This window comes from Microtus pennsylvanicus, chromosome 12 (genome assembly GCF_037038515.1).
Source record: "Microtus pennsylvanicus isolate mMicPen1 chromosome 12, mMicPen1.hap1, whole genome shotgun sequence".
Classification (NCBI taxonomy): domain Eukaryota; kingdom Metazoa; phylum Chordata; class Mammalia; order Rodentia; family Cricetidae; genus Microtus; species Microtus pennsylvanicus.
In genome coordinates this window covers 62,865,407-62,886,435 of record NC_134590.1, presented here as the reverse complement: position 1 = coordinate 62,886,435, position 21,029 = coordinate 62,865,407, and the positions used below count along the sequence as shown (strand labels likewise).

Here is a 21,029-nt window from a genome sequence, read left to right as displayed (position 1 = left end):
ATTCACTCACCAATAAACTGAGCCAGAGGCCTCAAGGTAGCCATTGGCAGCCTTTGGGAAGTTAATTCATTCCAGTTGACTCAGCTATGAAGCTGGAGCTGCCTCAGGAACAGGAGAGACCTCTGCAGTAGGAGTCCACAGCGGCACCATCTACAATAGCGGGAGTGTGGATGTAGCCCTGCAGATACCAGGGTCTGATTGAATGCACACCAGCCCAACCTGGTCTGGGCTCTACTTTTCGGTAAAGGTAAGTAGGGGTATCTCCAAAAAGAGTCTGGTGAGGTCTTGGGCTAGAGGTTAGGAAGCCAGGTGGAGAAGAGGGTTTGGAGCTCAGAGCCACCTGCCTAACATCAGGAGCAAGCACCCTGATGTCCACCCCTGGGCCACGAAACTTAACACCTCTCCCCTTCAGACACAAAAGAGTAAAGTCCCTCTAGACAGACTTCTTTACATCTGATTTGTCTGGAAAGCATGCAAACATTCTATATGTCATTCTAAAACTGAGTTAAATAGAAGTGGTGGTTCCTATAAGTCTATGCAAAGTTCAACACCGCAAGAACAGGCAATTTCAAGTCACCTTGGTTCTTGTTTGGTTGATTTTGAGACAAGTTCTCACTCTGTAGCCCAAGCTGGCTTCAAATTTGCCATTCTCCTGCCCCAGCTTGCCAAGGGCTGAAACTACAGGCGTGCGTCTGTCAAGGCAACCGACTGACTGCGTACTGATGGATTATGCCCTACGGACAGAAAATTACCTAAAAACCATGGACCATGTGAAGAAGTTGAGCCCCTCACATAAACACTTGTAGGATGGAAGTAACTTCAGGCATGTGGAAAACAGCTAGCTGCCAGATGACCTGCATGTTCTACTCCTAGAGACCCAAAATAATGAAAACACCTGTCCACACAAAACTGGAAAAAGAATTCCACAGCAACATTACCAGCCATGAAACACCCTACACAGCTGTCAGCTGTGAAGGGAGAGACATGGCAGGGCCCTCAGCACAGTGAGGAGACACGGGAGAGACATGGCAGGGCCCTCTGCACAGTGAGGAGACACAGGAGAGACATGGAGAGACATGGCAGGGCCCTCAGCACAGTGAGGAGACACGGGGGAGACATGGAGAGACATGGCAGGACCCTCCGCACAGTGAGGAGACACAGGGGAGACATGGCAGGACCCTCAGCACAGTGAGGAGACACGGGGGAGACATGGAGAGACATGGCAGGGCCCTCAGCACAGTGAGGAGACACAGGAGAGACATGGCAGGGCCCTCAGCACAGTGAGGAGACACAGGGGAGACATGGCAGGGCCCTCAGCACAGTGAGGAGACACAGGGGAGACATGGCAGGGCCCTCAGCACAGTGAGGAGACACAGGGGAGACATGAAGAGACATGGCAGGACCCTCCGCACAGTGAGGAGACACAGGGGAGACATGAAGAGACATGGCAGGACCCTCAGCACAGTGAGGAGACACAGGGGAGACATGAAGAGACATGGCAGGACCCTCAGCACAGTGAGGAGACACAGGGGAGACATGGCAGGGCCCTCAGCACAGTGAGGAGATACAGGAGAGACATGGAGAGACATGGCAGGACCCTCAGCACAGTGAGGAGACACAGGGGAGACATGGCAGGGCCCTCAGCACAGTGAGGAGACACAGGGGAGACATGAAGAGACATGGCAGGACCCTCAGCACAGTGAGGAGACACAGGGGAGACATGGCAGGGCCCTCAGCACAGTGAGGAGACACAGGGGAGACATGGCAGGGCCCTCAGCACAGTGAGGAGACACAGGGGAGACATGGCAGGGCCCTCAGCACAGTGAGGAGACACGGGGGAGACATGGAGAGACATGGCAGGACCCTCCGCACAGTGAGGAGACACAGGGGAGACATGGAGAGACATGGCAGGACCCTCCGCACAGTGAGGAGACACGGGGGAGACATGGAGAGACATGGCAGGGCCCTCAGCACAGTGAGGAGACACGGGGGAGACATGGCAGGGCCCTCTGCACAGTGAGGAGACACAGGGGAGACATGGCAGGGCCCTCAGCACAGTGAGGAGACACAGGAGAGACATGGCAGGACCCTCCGCACAGTGAGGAGACACGGGGGAGACATGGAGAGACATGGCAGGGCCCTCCGCACAGTGAGGAGACACGGGGGAGACATGGAGAGACATGGCAGGGCCCTCCGCACAGTGAGGAGACACAGGGGAGACATGGCAGGGCCCTCCGCACAGTGAGGAGACACAGGGGAGACATGGAGAGACATGGCAGGACCCTCCGCACAGTGAGGAGACACAGGGGAGACATGGCAGGGCCCTCAGCACAGTGAGGAGACACAGGAGAGACATGGCAGGGCCCTCAGCACAGTGAGGAGACACGGGGGAGACATGGAGAGACATGGCAGGGCCCTCCGCACAGTGAGGAGACACGGGGGAGACATGGAGAGACATGGCAGGACCCTCCGCACAGTGAGGAGACACAGGGGAGACATGGCAGGGCCCTCCGCACAGTGAGGAGACACGGGGGAGACATGGCAGGGCCCTCCGCACAGTGAGGAGACACAGGAGAGACATGGCAGGGCCCTCAGCACAGTGAGGAGACACAGGAGAGACATGGCAGGGCCCTCAGCACAGTGAGGAGACACAGGAGAGACATGGCAGGACCCTCCGCACAGTGAGGAGACACAGGAGAGACATGGAGAGACATGGCAGGGCCCTCAGCACAGTGAGGAGACACAGGGGAGACATGGCAGGGCCCTCAGCACAGTGAGGAGACACAGGGGAGACATGGCAGGGCCCTCCGCACAGTGAGGAGACACAGGGGAGACATGGCAGGGCCCTCCGCACAGTGAGGAGACATGGGGGAGACATGGCAGGGCCCTCAGCACAGTGAGGAGACACGGGGGAGACATGGCAGGGCCCTCCGCACAGTGAGGAGACACGGGAGAGACATGGCAGGACCCTCAGCACAGTGAGGAGACACGGGGGAGACATGGAGAGACATGGCAGGGCCCTCAGCACAGTGAGGAGACACAGGGGAGACATGGCAGGGCCCTCCGCACAGTGAGGAGACATAGGGGAGACATGGCAGGGCCCTCCGCACAGTGAGGAGACACGGGGGAGACATGGAGAGACATGGCAGGACCCTCAGCACAGTGAGGAGACACAGCTGGAGGAGGGCACCGAGTGCCACTCTAGCTGCAGTGTCGATGACCCTCAGAAACACTGCTCAGGAAAAGAGGAGGGTCATGGAAGGGCCTGCAGGGTATGACTTAGTCTCAATGTCCACAGTCAGAAGATCAAAGATGCCAAAAGCAGACCTGAGGTTACCAGTGGCTAGGGAGTAGGCAGCTTAGGAGCTTCGGCCACAGTGGCTTCTACAGTCCCGTCCCACAGTGTGTAGAGGAGCAAAGAGCCATGCGGTGAGCGGGAGAGCCTCGGGATTTAGGACAGACACAAGATCCTGACCAGCTCTTCCCACAGGCTTCCAGGGAGCGTGGTGACCATCTGCTGCACAGGAAGGGATGAGGGATGGGAAGGAGCATCTGCCCATGGCCCAGAAGCTTCTGCCCCCTGGTATGCGAATACATTCCTCCTACATCTGTGCCCTACCTTGTCCTTTGCCTTGTCTCAACCTGTACACACCCAACTGTGTTGGATTCCAGGACCTCTGAGTAGAGACCCTCTCCTACCCTCCCTCCCTTGTCCAGGTAGGTCTCCAACAGGCAGAGTTCTAAAGACATCACAACAATGTATGAACCACTCAGTCTGGGCTGGCTTCTTTGCCCCTCCTCCTACCCCCAACATAAAGACAAAATAAACCATGCAATCAACATTAGTGATGCTTGTCAAAAGCTGCTATGGACAGAACACTCAGGTGAGAGGCAAAGACAGAGGCCTCAGTTCTAAAGAAACATGTCTACTCTAGACCCTACTATGATATCACCAGACCACAGCAGGGAGGGGTCTTCTAGGGAGGGAAGAGCCACAAGGAACAGAGGGAGTACAGAGGCGAGGAAGGCCAGGGGTCTTGGGATACTGCCCAAGAATTTGCCCAAGGGTAGCCTCAAGAGTTCAGCAAGGCTTTGTCCACAGTCAGGGTTTCTGGGAATCTCTTTCCAGCTGTGTAAGCCCAGCAGGTATGGCGGTGAAGAAAGGTCAGCAGGCTGTGTGCCTAGTTCCCACTACACCCATTAACCATGGGCTACACCAGGGTTAGAATGAGATACCAAGATGAAAGGGGGCGACCCTGTGCCAACGTTACCTGAAAGATACCCCTGGAGATCATCGGTAAGTATTTAACTTAGTGTGGGATGGGAACCTCCAGGGGCCGGTCCATACCTCATCCTTTCAGACATCAAGGCCTTGGGACCAGAACCTGTTGATGGCCAAGAAACCCCACGATGAAGCATCTCAGTGCTTTGAGAATTGGCCAGGACATGTTCTGAATGCAAGAGGATAAAAAGTCTGGTCCCTAGAACAGAAGCAGCACTTACCTGGAGTCCGACAGGTGCTGGGGTTCTGTCTGGGCCACGTCTTCTCTTGCATTGTCACCCAAGGCCACAGAGGACTTCTCAGGGTCCTGATTTCTGGTCTCTGGCTCTGACAGGCCTTTGACCTCACCCTCTCCTTGCAACCTGCTTGCTGAATCCACCTGAGGCCCTGAGGTGTGTGCCAGGCACTTGTTGGAAGCAGGAGCTTTGGGCTCCTGCCCACTGGAGGCATCTTCTGCAGGCAAGGTGACATTGGAGGAAGGCCAGACTTCATCTAGTCTCTCAGGCTCTTTGTCCCCAGCCTTGGCTAAGCTTACAGAAGGGTTAGAGGCACTAATGATGCTCCCTGGACCACATTTCTCCCGCAGGCGCTCCACTGCATCCTCCCTGCTGTCCCCACAGCTCCCACAGCACACACAGGAGTGGAGGAGGCAGTTGGTGGCTGCAGTGCCGACTTTGTGTGAATTGTCCGCTGTCCCCTCTGCCCTGGGCTCCAATGGGGTAATACCGTGGCCTGTGGCTTCTTGAGTTGCCACGGCTGAGTCCAAGGAGGTGGGAGACTTGGGATTGAAGATGACTGTGGCCGAGAGTTTCATGCCCCCGGTCCGATGTGCAATCATCTCGGCCGTCTCGGCATCATCCACACTCACCTCCCAGCCGTCCAGGTACAGCTGTGAGTCCAGGCAGCTGCAGGAAGTGGAGCCCACAAGGCTGGCCAGCTTTATTTTGTCGTCCTCAATGTTGTTGTTGCTCCGGTCTTCCTCCTTCACCAAGGAAGGTGCACCCACCCCCACCTCTCCACTCTGGCTGTTCTGTCCTCTCTGTTGAGCACTGCCCTCCGCGTTACCTGTCAACTCAAATGTACCCCCTGGGGATTCCGACCTGGCAGGAGACTCTGTCACCTCCACATCATCCATGAAGAATACCCTTTCCTCTTCGTCACTGCCCGATTTCAGCCGGGCTCTGGCTGGAGAGGCTTCCCCTCGGGGGCTGGCCTCTGGGCCTGGCCTATGTGCTGGAGACTGGGAGGCACTGGGCGGGGAAAGCAGAGATGACATCTCATCTCCAGCTCTGTGGACCATGCGGCTAAGTTCCTCCAACTCCTGATCATCATACTGCATTGAGCAGGCCAGTTCTGCCTCTGGGTTGCTGGCACTGGCTGAAAGTGGCTCCTCAGGGGGAAGGGAGGCAGAAAAGGTTGGTGCCAGGGCACTGGGTGCCTGGGCATCTGCCCGGATGGGGAGCTCCACATCCTGAGAAACACAGAGGCTCCGCTCCAGTGTGTGCAGCTCTTCCTCAGTCAGCGCCTGCAGCAGATCCCTGCAGGTCAAGACAGAAACCAGGCTGAGGGTCTCAAATGTCACAGTAGCCTCTGCCAACTGCAGAGGCGATCGCCCCAAAGCTGACACCCACACTGAAGAGTCGGGCAGCAAGCACTTGTGCTTGGCACGCACTGTGCCCCCCACTTTAAAAGGAAGCTCTCTTCTTCCTCATAGGGGTGGAAGTGCAAGTAGCTATAATTATATTTGTAAATTATATTTTTAAATGAGATTCTGGAACCTCTCACTGGGAATGCTAAAGCCCTCACTGGCCAGAAACATAGCTCAGTGGTGAGCATTTGTCTACCATGCATGAGACTTTGATCATAGGAATATTGCGACTGTATTAATAAAAGCTTTTCATTTTGTTTTTAGTTTTTTGGAGACAGGATTTCTCTGTGTGACAGTCCTAGCTGTCCTGGAACTAGCTCTTGTGACCAGGCTGGCCTCAAACTCAGAGATCCGCCTGCCTCTGCCTCCTGAGTGCTGGGATTAAAGGCGTGCGCCACCACTACCCAGCCAATACAAGCTTTTTTTAAAAATTATTTATTACTATTTTATGTATATGGGTGCTTTGCCTTCATGTATATCTGTGTACCATGTGTACCTGGTTCCCACGGGAGTCAGAGATGGCATCAAATCCCCTGGAAATAGAGTTACAAATGGTTGTGAGCTACCATGTGGGTGCTGGGAACCAAACCCTGGTCCTGTGGAAGGGCAGTCAGTGTTTTTAGCTATGAGAAGCAATCTCTTCAGCACCAATAAAAACTTTAGAGCAGGTTTTCTCGACCTTCCTAATGCTGTGACCCTTTAATACAGTTCCTCATGTTGTGGTGACCCCCAACCATAAAATTATTTTGTTGTTACTTCATAACTATGATTTTGCTACTGTTATGAGTGGCAATGTAAATATCGGATGTGCAGGATATACTCATGAGACCCTCAAAGGGGTCATGGCCCACAGGTTGAGAACCTCTGCTTTAAAGACTACCATCAACACATGTCTGTTTACCTAGGAGCACTCATCTTTAAAAGAAAAAAAAACAACTATTACTAAGGACCGGCCATATGCCTGCCAGGCTCTGGACACCAGCGGTTTTGCAGGAAGAAGGCAAGCATGGCCTAGCCACCTAGGGTTCTCTCCTAGGTGGCTGAGGCTGGTTTAAGCATCTGTACAAACAACATGCAGTCGACAGTAATGACTAGGAAGGAAATATAAGCCAAAGAGAGAGCACAGGGCCCCTGGCTGAGTTTGGAATGCTTTCCTCAAGAAGGGGACACTAAAGCTGAGACTTGGACATGCAGCCTGGTTTTGTGACAGTGGCTAGGATGAGTCTAAGGCAGGGCCGACAGATACACCCACCAATGTGTCTCCCAGATGATCCAAATCCTGTCAAGTCTAAGGCAGGGCCGACAGATACACCCACCAATGTGTCTCCCAGATGATCCAAATCCTGTCAAGCTGACAATGAAGATCAACAACAGTTGGCAAGTAGCTGGACACAACAGGTCTGTGGCCTCGCTGGCAGCTCTGCCCTGGGCCCTCACGAACACATCCTCTCTGGTCCATGTGTAATGGAACCTTACTTAGCCTGATGGAATGAGATTTTTCTTTTTGATTGGTTTTCTTTATGTATTTTGGAGTTAATTTTTTTTTTTTTTTTTTTTTTTTTGGTTTTTCTAGACAGGGTTTCTCTGTGGCTTTGGAGCCTGTCCTGGAACTAGCTCTTGTAGACCAGGCTGGTCTCGAACTCACAGAGATCCGCCTGCCTCTGCCTCCCGAGTGCTGGGATTAAAGGCGTGCGCCACCACCGCCCGGCTGGAGTTAAGTTCTTAATGGACCTATTCTCCAATTCTTCAGCCCAGATTTCATCCTCTTGCAGATGTTTATTGGTAAGTGGCATTTTTAAATGTAATAACGCCTAATGCATCATATTTTTAGTGGTGCTGAGAATTGAATCCAGGGCCTCACACACACTAGGTAAATGCTCAACCCTGTATCACCAATCACACATTCTTTTACAGTTAGCCCTTCTGTGTCCTGTTTAGGAGATGGCTATCTATTGGACTATTACAACGATCTTGACTGTTTTTCTCCAAAAGCTCAATAGTTTCTCTTTTTACATTTATACCTCTATGCTATGTGGAAATGATTCTGTATGTGATTGCAGTAGCAAGAGATATGCATAAATGAGACAGGTGTGGAATATTAATTTAAGATGTGTTACATTTGTTTATGGTATAGAACATTTGTTTAATGATGCAAAGATGTGTTGCATTCTTTTATGTTGCATTTGTTTAACTCTGTAAAGCTGTGTTACTCTGCCTGCCTAAAACACCTGATTGGTCTAATAAAGAGCTGAACAGCCAATAGGTAGGCAGGAGAGGAATAGGCGAGGCTGACAGGCAGAGAGAATTAATAGAAGGAAAAAATGAGAAGGAGAGACGAGAAAAGGAAGAGGGAGGACACCAGCGGCTAGTCACCCAGTGACACTGCAAACCATGGAGTAAAAAGTAAAGAACGGTGTACAGAAACAGAGAAAGATAAAAGCCCAGAGACAAAAGATAGATGGGATAATTTAAGAAAAGCTAATTAGAAACAAGCCAAGCTAAGGCCGGTCATTCATAAGAAACAGTAAGTCTCCTTGTGATTATTTGAGCAAAGAAAACAGCAACAACATGAGACTTTTTTCTCCTATTAATTCCCATTAGCTCAGCCCATTTACTGGAGAACAAATAAAATGCCGCACTATTCTGCAACACCTCATGGCCGTAAGTTGGGGAACTGCATATTGGTCCGTATGATCTGTTCATATTTTATTTGTGGGAGGCTTATAAATAATGATTAAATTCTCTTAATACATACTGTATTTCTTCTGTCAGCTGATTACTTTGTAAAATTTGTTACTTTAACTCAACTTGTCAAATTCACTGACTGAACTGTTCATAGTATCTGTGACATTTGTAGTGATGTCTCCTATCCATTATTTTTCTTTCTTACTTTCATTTCCTTTCTTAATTTTGCATTGGCTGGACTTGAACCCAAATACTGGAGTTATAGGTGTGTGACACCATGCCCAGTTTTTCGCTTGTTTGTTTTGGTATGTAGAGGGGTCTGTCTTACACTACTTTTAAAGCAATATTTTATTTTCCCCCCTCACTATTTTTAAGATTGTCTTTGTTGTTGGCAACTTTACTGTGACATGCACAGGGATGTTTTATGTTTCTCTTGCTTGCGATGTGAGCATCCTGAATATTATGGGTAAACTTTCCATCAGTTTTGGAAAATCCTAGGCCATTTTCTTTGGATATTGCTTCTGCTTATTCTCTCTTTTCCCTTTCTGGGATCAACGGCGTGTGTTAGCCACTCGAGTGTGCTGCACGTGTCTCTCCTACAGATGGTTCTGTCTGCTTGCTTCCTCACTTTCTGTCTAAGTGCTCCAGTGTGTGCTTCCTCTGCTGGTCTACCCTCAGCTTCAACGTCCTGCTGGGTCTGATCTGCTGTTAGGCCCACCCATTGCTTTTGTTTTCTGACAGTGAACATTTTAGCTCTTCTCCAGTCCCCTCTCTATTGTATGTTCTGCGGCACAGTAATTCATTATGGATAACTAGCTTATGCATCACATGCTCTTCTCCTGACCATTGATCACATTTTCTTGCCTCCACAGGTTTGAACTGCACGATGGACGTCAGACCTAAAATGCTCTAGCAGTGGCAAGTGATGCTGTCTTAGGCGATTAGGGTCCATTATCACGCTGGCTCAGACATCTAACAGGTTTATTGCTACTCTGAGGCTGGTGGGCCTCCATCTTCCCATACTCTGGAGTCTGAGTCTACCCTTCTGAATCCCAGCTCAGCCTCCAACCTCCCAACCCTCCAATCCATGAACCTTCAACATTTGGCAAAAGTCTCCAGGGCAGATTGGCAATGAGCCTGGGGCCTACATCTGTCTCCCGAGAGTGCAGGACTGTTCCTAAGGGGCTTTGTACCTGGGCTCCTCCTGCACCTGAACCCAGCGGCTACGCTGCCTGGCTGCCCCCAGTGCTGATTATTCTACTAGCCCACTGCACCTGGGTTCTGGCCTCCAGCCTGAACCTTGGGCAAAGAAACATTTGCCTGGAATTGTCAAATACTTCCTGGGAAGAAGAGCCAGGTATCTCTGTGCCTAGCTCTCTCTTAAGCCCACAGAGCTTCCTCTCATTACCCCAGCGCCTGCCCCATTCCTCCTACAAGAACCACCTCTGCCAAAGCATGGTTGTGCTTTCCTTCCTGGCCTCAGCATTGTCTGTGATTTCTCCTCATTTACTGTCATCCCTTGTCCTGGAACCAAGAAAGGCAGATCCTCAGCCTCTAAATCTAAGGTCTGCATTCCATTCAGAGGGAGAGGAAAACAGCAAGAGCCAACTACAGGATAAACTGAACTGTCAAGTAGACTGAGTACCCTGCTCCCAGTCTGCTGACTCACTGAGGTCCCAAGACTTCAAGGCTGCCCACAGGAAAAGCCCATAGGGGTCTCTTCTTGCAGTGTCTATTCTGGCATAGTTCTATGTTCCATGCACCCTCAAAGAAATTCTGGACTCAATGGCTGTGCCTGAGACCACTCTGTGCTGTGCCTGAGGTCACCCTGTGCTGAGCCTAAATCCACCCTATACTGTGCCTCACTGGCTGTGCTCAGCACAGGGTCTAAGGAAGCTCTGGATATTCGGATAGACCCATGGATGGTGCTACAAAGACCCATCCAGCACAGTCGCTCACTGTCTAGAGCCAAAGGAGGAAACACCAGGAAGACACTCAGGAGATGTCTTCTACATTGTTTCCAGCCCATCATGAGGCCATCCCTAGGGTATGAACAACCCATCCCACCAAGTCACTGGGCAGAACGCTCAGTCCAACAAGAGAAAGGTATGATACAGCAGAAGAGATTCAGCACATCCACAGGAGCCTAGCAAACCAGGACTGACATATGAGCTTCCTGAAAGGAACTTCGGGGCTTTCATGAACTGAGAGCAAACACTGAGCTCTGTGGTATACCCAAGGTTGGGCAGTGTGAAGTTTATGATTCCTTAAAGCTTGGCACGCAAGAGCTGCCAACCACTCTGAGGTCCAGGCAGAGCAGATAAAGGTTGGCTTCAGCCACTGTGGACATAGGTATCACACAAGAGGGTGTGTGGCCAGCTCTCATTGATTCAGGGGGTTGAGCACTTGACTTCAACAACCGTCCCCCAGCCCTCACCTTATTTTCCGCAGCAACGTGTGGAAGGGCCGGAACAGCTCGGACATATCCTCCACCTTTCGGTCCAAGTTCAGGGGTCCATCTGCATAGACCACAAGGCCACTGCATTCAAGACACACAAGCCAGTTTGGTTAGGCTCTACGGGCCTCTGAGTGAGCCCTGTAATTTCAGCTTCAACATATGTAAGAAGACTGACAGTCAGCTGGAACTTGGGGCAGCCCCAGAACAGAGTTTAGCAATAGCTTGCCCCTTCGCCTCCTATAAACAGAGTTTCAGTAAGGCAAGGGAAAGGTGATGCCAGTTACTATCCAGACTTTGCCGTCAAGTTTATTAGCTTGGTTCACAGCGGGGATCTAAGAACCATGGAGTGTATTTCCTCACCTCAATGCTGCAGAGAAATAAGATGGAGATGTATTACCAACATCTACCTCAGTGAAAGTGAAAAACAGGATCTGTAGAGGCTCATAGGAATCAGGCCTGAAGCTGTCACTTCAAAAGCCAAGCATGAGCTAGAAGAACAAGTTCCTATACCACCCGTCAGGGTAGGAAACAGCCTGCTGCTGTCTACCCCAGACCACACCGACCCTTCCCCAGATGCCCCACCTGAGGCTGGGGCTGTCTTCACTGTCCCCTCCCTGTACCGAGCACCCAGTCAACACCTGCTGAAAGACAGCAGCACGCAGGTGCCACATTCGGGCAGCCCTAATCATCATCTCATCGTGACAGCCACCTCCACTTGACACCACCTGGAAGCTCCAGAGCCACTGCCCAGCTCTGAGAGTGCCTCCACCAGCCAACTCCCAACTCATCTCCTTCAGGACGTTATGCCTGGACCCTTCTCCAGTATCTCCTCCGGCGCCTCTGGGGCCCAGGCGCTCACGTTGATGTGTCTCAGGAGCCCACTGAACATTTACCTGTGCCTCTGCTCCCTCATTTGAGCACATAGTAGGGCTATTTGGGCTTTCTGCTTGGAGATCCCTGCTTGTTTCCATAGCTATGACATGGTCTCCTTGCCAGCAGAGCCCCAGCTGCCACCATCCCACCCAGAATCCCTGTCAGTTCCTAACGGTCTTCTTTAAGACCCAGGTTGGTAAGAAAAGTGACAAACAGGATGAAAGGGACTATTTTCCACTTAGAAGGTTGGATTCTGTGTGCAAAGCAAGAATCAAAAGTCATAGAAGAAAATAGGTACTGTGCTGCCTCTGGACTCGGTGATCTGCTAAGCTCACACCAAGCAAAAGCAGGTTGTGATGGGGGCTATATAAAAAAGGCCAAAACTAGGGAAGAGCGTGAGACTGTGTGTGTGGGGGGGGGAGACAGAGACAGAAAGAGAGAAAACAGGCTTATGAGTTTGGAGAGTAAATTCAAATTGCATGGGGCAGGTGGCAAGCAGGCTGGAGACACAGTGATGTGTAGTCACGACAGAATTCCTTCTTACTTATGGGATCTGAGCCTGCTTTCTCCTTGAATTTCAACTGATTCTATGAGGCCCACTGCACTATTGAGGGCAATATACCAAACTCAAAACTCTATTAATTGCATGTTGACTCATTTTAAAGATGCATTCACAACATCCAGACTGGGCTGTGGCTAAATATCTACACACAGAGCCAGTGACAACAGTGTGTGATGTGGCGGCCACGTTCCACAGCACTAACTGAAGAGAGCTCCTTCCTGCTCTAATGCTCCTGGCATCCTGATATGGGATCCTCTGGCCACAGATGGAGGGGTTTGTCATCTCTTAATTCCATTTCCTTGGCCTTCATGTCCTTCCAAGTGGCCAGGCCATCATTTTTATTTGTAGTAAGTTTGAAACACACTGTATGAATCCTTTTTGTTTTGTGTTTCCTTTTTGAAGTTTTTTTTTCCTCTGTAGGCCCATGAAGGCTCCGTAAGAATTTAAAGGCCAGACAGTGGTGGCGCATGCCTTTAATCCCAGCACTTGGGAGGCAGAGGCAGGCAGATCTCTGAGTTCAAGGCTAGCCTGGTCTACTGAGTGAGTTCCAGGACAGCCAGAACTGTTACATAGAGAAACCCTGTCTTGAAAAACCAAAAAGAAAAAAAAATAAAGGCTAAAATGGTAAGTTTTATGTTATATGTTGTTTACTTTACCACCATAGTAAAAGCACTTGCGTTTCTGTTTACAGAAGAGTTAATAATTTTTACAGAGCGCTGAGGCTGTAACTCAGTTGGTAGAGCCCCTGTCTGACATGCATGAGGCCAGGGTTCTAACCCCAGCAGTGTAAGCTTATAATGCCATCATGTAGGAGATGGAGACAAGAAGACCAGACGTTCAGGTCATTGTTTGGATACACAGCAAGGAACAGCCTGAGATACCTGAGACCCTAAAAAAAGGCCTGTTGGTGGTGGTGCATGCCTTTAATCCCAGCATTAAGGAGGCAGAGGCAAGTGGATCTCTGTGAGTTTGAGGCTAGCCTGGTCTACAGAGTGAGTTCCAGGACAGCCAAGGTGATACATAGAGAAACTGTCTCAAAAAAAAAATACAAAACAAAAAAACCTACCAAACAAAAAGAAAAAGCAATCTTGTAGGACAGCATTTGGTGATGATCTTGTATCTAACATAGTGAGGATGCTTCTGTGACACTAGGGTTCCCTCTAAGATTTTTGTGACAGAAGTATCACTTTTAATCAGTGCCTTGGTTTTGGATATTCGGTCCCTCAAATGTTTTCTTTAAAAGCAATAGTCTCTGGATAATCTGCATAAATATGTATCTGAGCCTTGTCAGATCAAAGTGGCAAAATTCTACCAAAGCCCACTGTGCCCCTACCCTCCAGGCTCTACGTGACTGCAGTAAGTGCAGGAAGGAAGCCTGTCTTCCCATGGAGATACACAACCACACAGAACCCTAATTACACCACTGCAGGACCAGAAAATAGGAGAGAGAGAGAGAGAGAGAGAGAGAGAGAGAGAGAGAGAGAGAGAGAGAGAGAGAGAGAGAGAGAGAAACACCCATGCACCCCGTGAATGAATGTGTAAATGTAGGTGGTGGAAGTGGCCACAAAGGACAAGGGATGTGAGGAGTCTGGGTGATACAAGTATGCTGAAATTAGTGTCAACCAGTACACGAGTCTAGCTGTGGTGAAACTGTGATCTGAGTATTTGTGGCTGGGTCAGATAGTAGGAAGTTGTACTTATGGAATATTAAAAACCAAATAGGGTAAGCACAGCCATTATGTGAACCTGGAGGGACAGAAGAAAGAATTGGGGAAAAGGTGGATGCATGAGGCAGAGGCCAGGCTGAGGCATCCCTCGGGTGTGGGAAGGTCTATTATCCAGGAGGTAGAGCTCTGGCAGGTTATGAACAAGGTGCAGTGTTCTTGTTTGAAGATGCCAGGACCACTGCTGCTCTAGGAGGGGAGGAGGTGTCACTACTCAGACAAAGGGGCAGGACTAAAGAGTAGGTGGGGCCAAGGGCCAGGCTCACACAGATGGCAATGGGTGGGGGGCGGTACTAGATCTGGCTACAGGGTTGCTGAGGTGTGGACAAACCTTGTGGGGAGAAATGGCTGATGCAGAGTGGACCCAGGTGTATCAGGGCATGGGTCTGTGGGATCCTGGGCTGGTAGGCAATAGTGGCCCTGTGGCACAGGCCCATGTTGGCCAACCAGATGTGCTGGCTGGAAAGTGACACTCAATCTATAGGATCGGGGTTCTTTATTCTTTTAAGGAACTGCTTTAAGATAAACACCTTAAAATTACACCTGAACATAAAGGGAAGCTGCTCCCCAGACCCAGCCTCTCCTGCACAGAAATGCCAGGACCCCCGGGATGAGTGTAGGCTCCCCAGACCCAGCCTCTCCTGCACAGAAATGCCAGGACCCCCGGGATGAGTGTAGGCTCCCCAGACCCAGCCTCTCCTGCACAGAAATGCCAGGACCCCCGGGATGAGTGTAGGCTCCCCAGACCCAGCCTCTCCTGCACAGAAATGCCAGGACCCCCGGGATGAGTGTAGGCTCCCCAGACCCAGCCTCTCCTGCACAGAAATGCCAGGACCCCCGGGATGAGTGTAGGCTCCCCAGACCCAGCCTCTCCTGCACAGAAATGCCAGGACCCCCGGGATGAGTGTAGGCTCCCCAGACCCAGCCTCTCCTGCACAGAAATGCCAGGACCCCCGGGATGAGTGTAGGCTCCCCAGACCCAGCCTCTCCTGCACAGAAATGCCAGGACCCCCGGGATGAGTGTAGGCTCCCCAGACCCAGCCTCTCCTGCACAGAAATGCCAGGACCCCCAGGATGAGTGTAGGCTCCCCAGACCCAGCCTCTCCTGCACAGAAATGCCAGGACCCCCAGGATGAGTGTAGGCTCCCCAGACCCAGCCTCTCCTGCACAGAAATGCCAGGACCCCCAGGATGAGTGTAGGCTCCCCAGACCCAGCCTCTCCTGCACAGAATTGCCAGGACCCCCGGGATGAGCGTGGGGCCAGGTACACAGGTCCTCAGCGGACAATGCACCTCATGATCCCTCAGACCCACACTTGGTTCTGAGGTTAGAGGCTTGCTTTTGAGGACCCTGTCATGAGGCAAACCTCCACTCTCTGAGTTCCGTGTTCCTGTATCTGCTCTTCTTTCCTATACCCTGCGTCTTCTCTGCCTTGTGGAGAGCCCTTCAATCATCGCAGCTCTTTCCAGACCTCCTTACACCCCGAGTAGAAGAAGCGTCCTGTCTACCTCTAGACGCCACCTAGAACAAAACTCACACCCACAGTGGCCTCATTAACTCCAGGACTAGTGATCTGGGTGGGCTACTGACCCAGTTACCAGCAGTATGAACACTGACATCAGCACACAGAACATCCATGATGATGGTCAGAGAGGAGTGGCCATTGTTCATCAGCCATACATGTCCGGGCACAGGTGAACAAACATGGAAAACAGACTCCAGGATAAAACTGAGTATGGTGGGGTATGCCTGTGGTCTGGTACTGATGGAGTAGAGGCTGGAGAAGCAGAAGTTCAGGGTCGTCATTTGCTACGTAATGAGTTCAAGGCCAGCCGGGGTTATAGGAAACTGTCTTAAACCCCACCCTCATCCTCCAACCAACAAACAACAAGAAAGAAAACAGATTCCAGAGTTAAATCAGGAAACAGTGAGAGCAAGGGCTGTCTGACACCTCTGTTTATTTTAAAACTAGTTTGCTGCCTAAGATAAGCTGTAGGGTGCTCCCAGAGACTTTGGAATAAATTTTCTCCCAACCACACCTGCACTCACCCAGGAGCAGCAGGCAGAGCAGGGAGGAAAGGCATACCCAGAAATGGCAGCTGGTTCTGCAGAGCTTCCCAGGAAAGCCAGCCCTTGGATGGGTAAGTGGCAGGTACTGTAAAGCACCTAGAAGGGTCTGTTAAAACGAGGGACAGGGTTTTTGTGTTACAGGATCAATTCTCAGAGACATAAAGATAAGAATCAATACCTATTCTTAAAAACTCTCAGACCCTGGGCAGTGGTGGCACACGCCTTTAATCCCAGCACTCGGGAGGCAGAGGCAAGCGGGTCTCTGTGAGTTAGAGGCCAGCCTGGTCTACAGAGTAAGTTCCAGGACAGGCTCCAAATCTATTGAGAAATCCTGTCTCGAAAACCAAAATAAACAAACAAAAACTCTCAGACCCATGCTGGTCAGCATAAACAAACAAGATTTAGAGTCCAAAGAGTTTTCTGTTTTATTTTTCAAAGAGGTAGGACAAAAAAAGTACACCATTTCCTCTTACTGAACCACAGAGACACCTGTGAGCCAGCACAGGCCTACAGGTCCTCCTGGGAACAGCCACTTCAGCCCACTTTATGAGAGCTGGGGGCAGCTCAACATCCTCAGAAGGCAAGACACCACCAGATTCTGCTGATGAAGGGCATTTTAAAGGGGCAGCCCTGGAGTGTGATGTGGTACTCTGGATATGTTGAAGAGAAGAGAGAACTCTGTAAGGAGAGGGGGAGTGTATGGGGAAGGGGACCAGAGGTGCTGGACCGTTAGAGGGCTCTGGAAACACCAGCCATTGCTCAAACATTTCTCTGAAGACATCTAAAATACACAAGACAGAAGCCTGGCAAGGAGCAAGGCTTGGCACCAGCGCCCTGCACTTGCCTGTGCAATGGAAGAAAGTGCCCCAGTTTTGAGAGACCAGAACACTGACTGTCCTGAAGCAGCCCTCCACCCCCAAGTCCCCACTTCCCATGGGAAAGTATCTTCAGCAGGCTGCTGTGTGTCTGTCTTCTATGTTCCCAAGGTCCTGCTGTGGCCTAGATCTGGACCCATCCTGGACTCTATGCCCTCTCCTTCTCCTCACAGGATGCAACATCCCCACTCTGGGCCCAGCTATGCTCCTGCATTCCAGGTGGTATAACTGGACCATCCCCCAGACTGCAAACCCAGGCAGCCTTCACCAAGCTCCCCAACCCCATGAACACCCACCCGACAGAAAGATGGAGCACAGAGGGGGAAGAAGCTCCAACAGCTGGGCTCTGCCTGTGGCCCCGGCACTGAGAATGTCCAGCAAGTGACTGAGCACATTGTCTCTGAGGGATGTGAGGCCCCAAATCCTGCATGCTTTCCTGATGCCATGAACCCCACAATAATCCAAAGGCTGACCTGTGAGTTCCTTGTTCTCCCCAGATCTGTTTTACCATTCTGGTGGGGAAGGGCCCACCAAGTCTCCTATTTAGACAGGAGGCCACAGCTCACCTGAACCTACTGTGTTCCATCTCCCCACAGGCCAGAAGCTATTCGCTTAAACCAACCTATTCTTTGAGAGCTGAGGCCCCTCATCCTCCTGCCACCACCGAGCCTCCCTCCCACAGCCTTGCATGGTTACTCTATACCCAAGAGACCCTGCATGGTGTGTGGGCCCGAGTGGCAGGGCTCACTGTCTGTCTGTAACAGGAGCTCCCACAGCCCCCACCAGGGGAAGCATGAAGTTCTCTAAACACTTGGCTCCTCATCTGCCAAGGGAGAACAGGGGACCAGATTGGGACTGCTAGGGGTTGACCGGAGCCGAGTCTGCAAGGTGTGAGCACCATCACCAGTAGCCAGGAAGCGGAGGGCACTCACCACACAATGGCCAGCCGAGGAATGGTGAACATGAGGGCAGGTTCATAGTCGTCGATCATGTCCTGGGTCAGATAGCCGAAATCCAAGGCTCTGGCAGAGGGAAAAGGAGTGAGGGGTATTGGTAGGTAGACTCCACGTGTTGGGAACAGAGCACCCAACCTTCCTAGTAACCCCAGGGGGCAGGCAGGTGAGGAGAGTGGCCTGTATTACATCAGTCATGCATGGAAGACAAGGCAGTGCTTTGCTTGGAAAGCCCCAGAAGAGCAGCCAAAGCTCAGTCTTTTTCCTGCCTGCTCCACCTGTCCCAGAAAAGAATGGAAGGGCAGGAGGTGGGTTGTATGTGTGAAGATACCCGTCATTCGGTCAGTGTCTGTCGTTACCCGTGCTTTGCCTACCCTTGAAGCCAAGGCAACTCAAGGGTCAAGCACAAACACGGGGCAAGAATATTCCCCAATCCAGCACTCCTAGAGAATCTAGGTTAGTTCCCGTCCCCCACCGTAAGCAGGTGGCTTTCCCAACATAACACCCCATAAACAGGTGCTGCACCATCAGGACTTCAAAGCAAAATGGATTTTCTGTCACCCTGTTTTCTGGCAATTTGAAACACTTGTGAAAGCAGACCCGGCGAACGATCAGCCTTTTAAAAATAACAACTTGTGGTGTGATTTAGTCAGTTTCAAAACCAGCACTACTGTCAACACTCTGAGTGAATCTCAGCCCCAGACTCTGTTTGGAGACTCTGACTGAACTGACAAACAAGGCCTGATGGAAGCAGCTATGACCCAGCTACCCATGCTGATCAGGCCTGCACCCGCAGGGACCCCCGTGCTCTCTCCGTGAGGAGAGCAGAAGCAGGAGGAGGAAAGTGGGAGATGAGGACGCAGAGAGGAGAGGGAGGCAGGGGGCGAGGGAACTAGGGGATGTATGTGGGGGAGGGGGATCTAGACAGCAGCTGCCTACTAAGGGAGAGACTTCTGCTGTCTGTCTGGCTGTTACAAGACTCCACTAAAGCACCTGCCCTTCCAGCCCAGAGCAGAGGGAACCTGGGGAGAGAGTGAGTGAGGGCACTGCCTTCTGGGTACCAGCAGGCATGATGGGTAAGGAAAGCAGCAGGGTGCTGTCTTCCTAACCTGGGTGTCCCTGACAAGATGCCATCTAAGCAGCCTGCCCTCACCTCTCCACTGTCTCGCAGAACAGCACGATGACCTCCTGCTGCACATAGTACTCTCTGGGGGACTTCACAGGCACCATGGCTGAGACATAGCTGCAACATGGAGATTGTCAGACCTTTGTTCCCCAACTTCCCAGGCCTCCCCAAACAAAGACATTAAATCAAAACCACAGACCTGATACTACCACTACCAAATGCCACTGAGATCATAAATACGCAGCTCCAAGCTATACAGAGATAATTTAAGTCAGAGCTACTGCTAACCCAGGCTTTATGTGGCACTTCTTCATGACCCCAGTCCTGCTCCAGTTCAGACTTGATTGCCATGAAACCACCCCATCCACTTAAGTGTTCCCACCTTGACCCTAGCTCTGAGGAAGCAATGCATTAGCATATATGAATCCATGAATGGGGAGCAGGTGCCTGAGACAACCCCTCCCCCCACAGAGTGCAAGGTCAGACCCTGTGCATCCCAACTGCCCAAGAGTGGTCCCAGATGTGCACAGGACTCAGGATATTTGCTGAGCAGCTGTGGGATGATTATCTACCTGATCCCAGGTGAATATGCTTTCAGGCCTTCTAAACTACCAACTCTCTAATCTTTTTCTTGCTATGAGACCCAAAAAAATAATACTCAACTGCCTGCACCTTGACTTCTGAGAGCAAACCTTCTTCTAGAGGCCGTTCATGCATCCCACACTCAGTCTTTATTAACAGAGGCCACTGAAAGCAAGGATCTCCTGTCTGTGAGCATCACGAAGTTGGTCCACAGAGCACAGCAGGCCTCTCCTGAGCCCTGTGCCCCAGGGGTTGTGACTGCCAGAACCCTGCCGGACTCCATGGCCTCTGCTCTCCCTCATCCCTCGAAGGCTCCCCAGGAGCTAGTCACCAAACTCCTCCTTCATCATTTTCTACATGGAGACATCAAGACGTGCCCCCAGAGCCGGCATCCCAAACTCATGAGCAAAAGCCATGGTTCCAAAGGTCTAAAGCACATCCACAGGGCCCTCAAGGTCACCTCAGCTCGAACTCGGCAAACAGAACATCAAAATGCCTCAGCGCTTCCCGCATCTTTTCCGTGTAGGTGTTGAGGTCTCGTAGTGCCTGGTCACGGAGAGTGCCCCGCACATCCTCCAGGCTGCGCGTCAGTTCCTTGGCCAGTGGCCGCATAGCCATGCTCTCGAGCTCACGATTCATGATGATGGAGCCAGCTGCCAGGCACTGTGGGCAGGAAAGTATGCTTAAGAGTGACCTGTAGCTCTTAGAAAGAGCATGGCCTAAGGGAACCTGACCCTGTGCACCTCAAGACCTCAGGACCCAGTGTAAGACACAATGCAAGGGGTAGATAAACCCAGCAATGTGATTCTTACTGCCTCCTGGCCCAGGGTGACTTCTAGGAGCCAAGAGCATCCAGAGGCCACACTTAGGGTTGTGTCCTGGAACAAGACAGCAGCAAGAGTCCAGCCACCCTCCAGGCCATGACCTTTATGGGAAGTCATAGATGCCTCTTGCACACATACATCTAATGCAAATAGGAACATGATCTCCCCATACACATAATCATCCACTAAAAGTGTATCCCACTCGTGGTTGGTGAGGAGGCCTCCAGGTACCCCAAGCACCCACATCTGTGAGAGACCCCAGGCTGTGCTCAGAAACACAGAAAGTTCGTCTACTACTCTCAAGGTGGAGACCAAGGAGTACACACAGCCTCCAGTTGGCTTCTTCTGGTATAGTAAAGAAGCTCAG

At 51.3% G+C, this 21,029-nt stretch overlaps 1 protein-coding gene across 4 annotated transcripts in view; it reads right to left on the bottom strand.

The window, feature by feature from the left end:
* Window positions 1-21,029, bottom strand: part of Zfyve28 (zinc finger FYVE-type containing 28) — a 95,509-nt gene that overhangs the window by 22,096 nt on the left and 52,384 nt on the right. The window contains exons 4-9 of one of the 4 annotated variants that reach the window (XR_012907314.1): window positions 20,299-20,501; window positions 19,284-19,373; window positions 18,110-18,199; window positions 11,053-11,154; window positions 4,504-5,820; window positions 11-150 (exon numbers count right to left, since the gene is read on the bottom strand). Coding sequence is in view for 3 of the 4 variants with exons in the window: in XM_075943902.1 (XP_075800017.1) it covers window positions 4,358-4,385; window positions 4,504-5,820; window positions 11,053-11,154; window positions 18,110-18,199; window positions 19,284-19,373; window positions 20,299-20,501 (1,830 nt within the window). In the remaining variant the exon portion in view is untranslated. Of the gene's footprint in view, window positions 1-10; window positions 151-4,283; window positions 4,386-4,503; window positions 5,821-11,052; window positions 11,155-18,109; window positions 18,200-19,283; window positions 19,374-20,298; window positions 20,502-21,029 lie in introns of those variants that run through there. The other 3 variants (XM_075943902.1, XM_075943900.1, XM_075943901.1) reach the window with 3 other exon arrangements.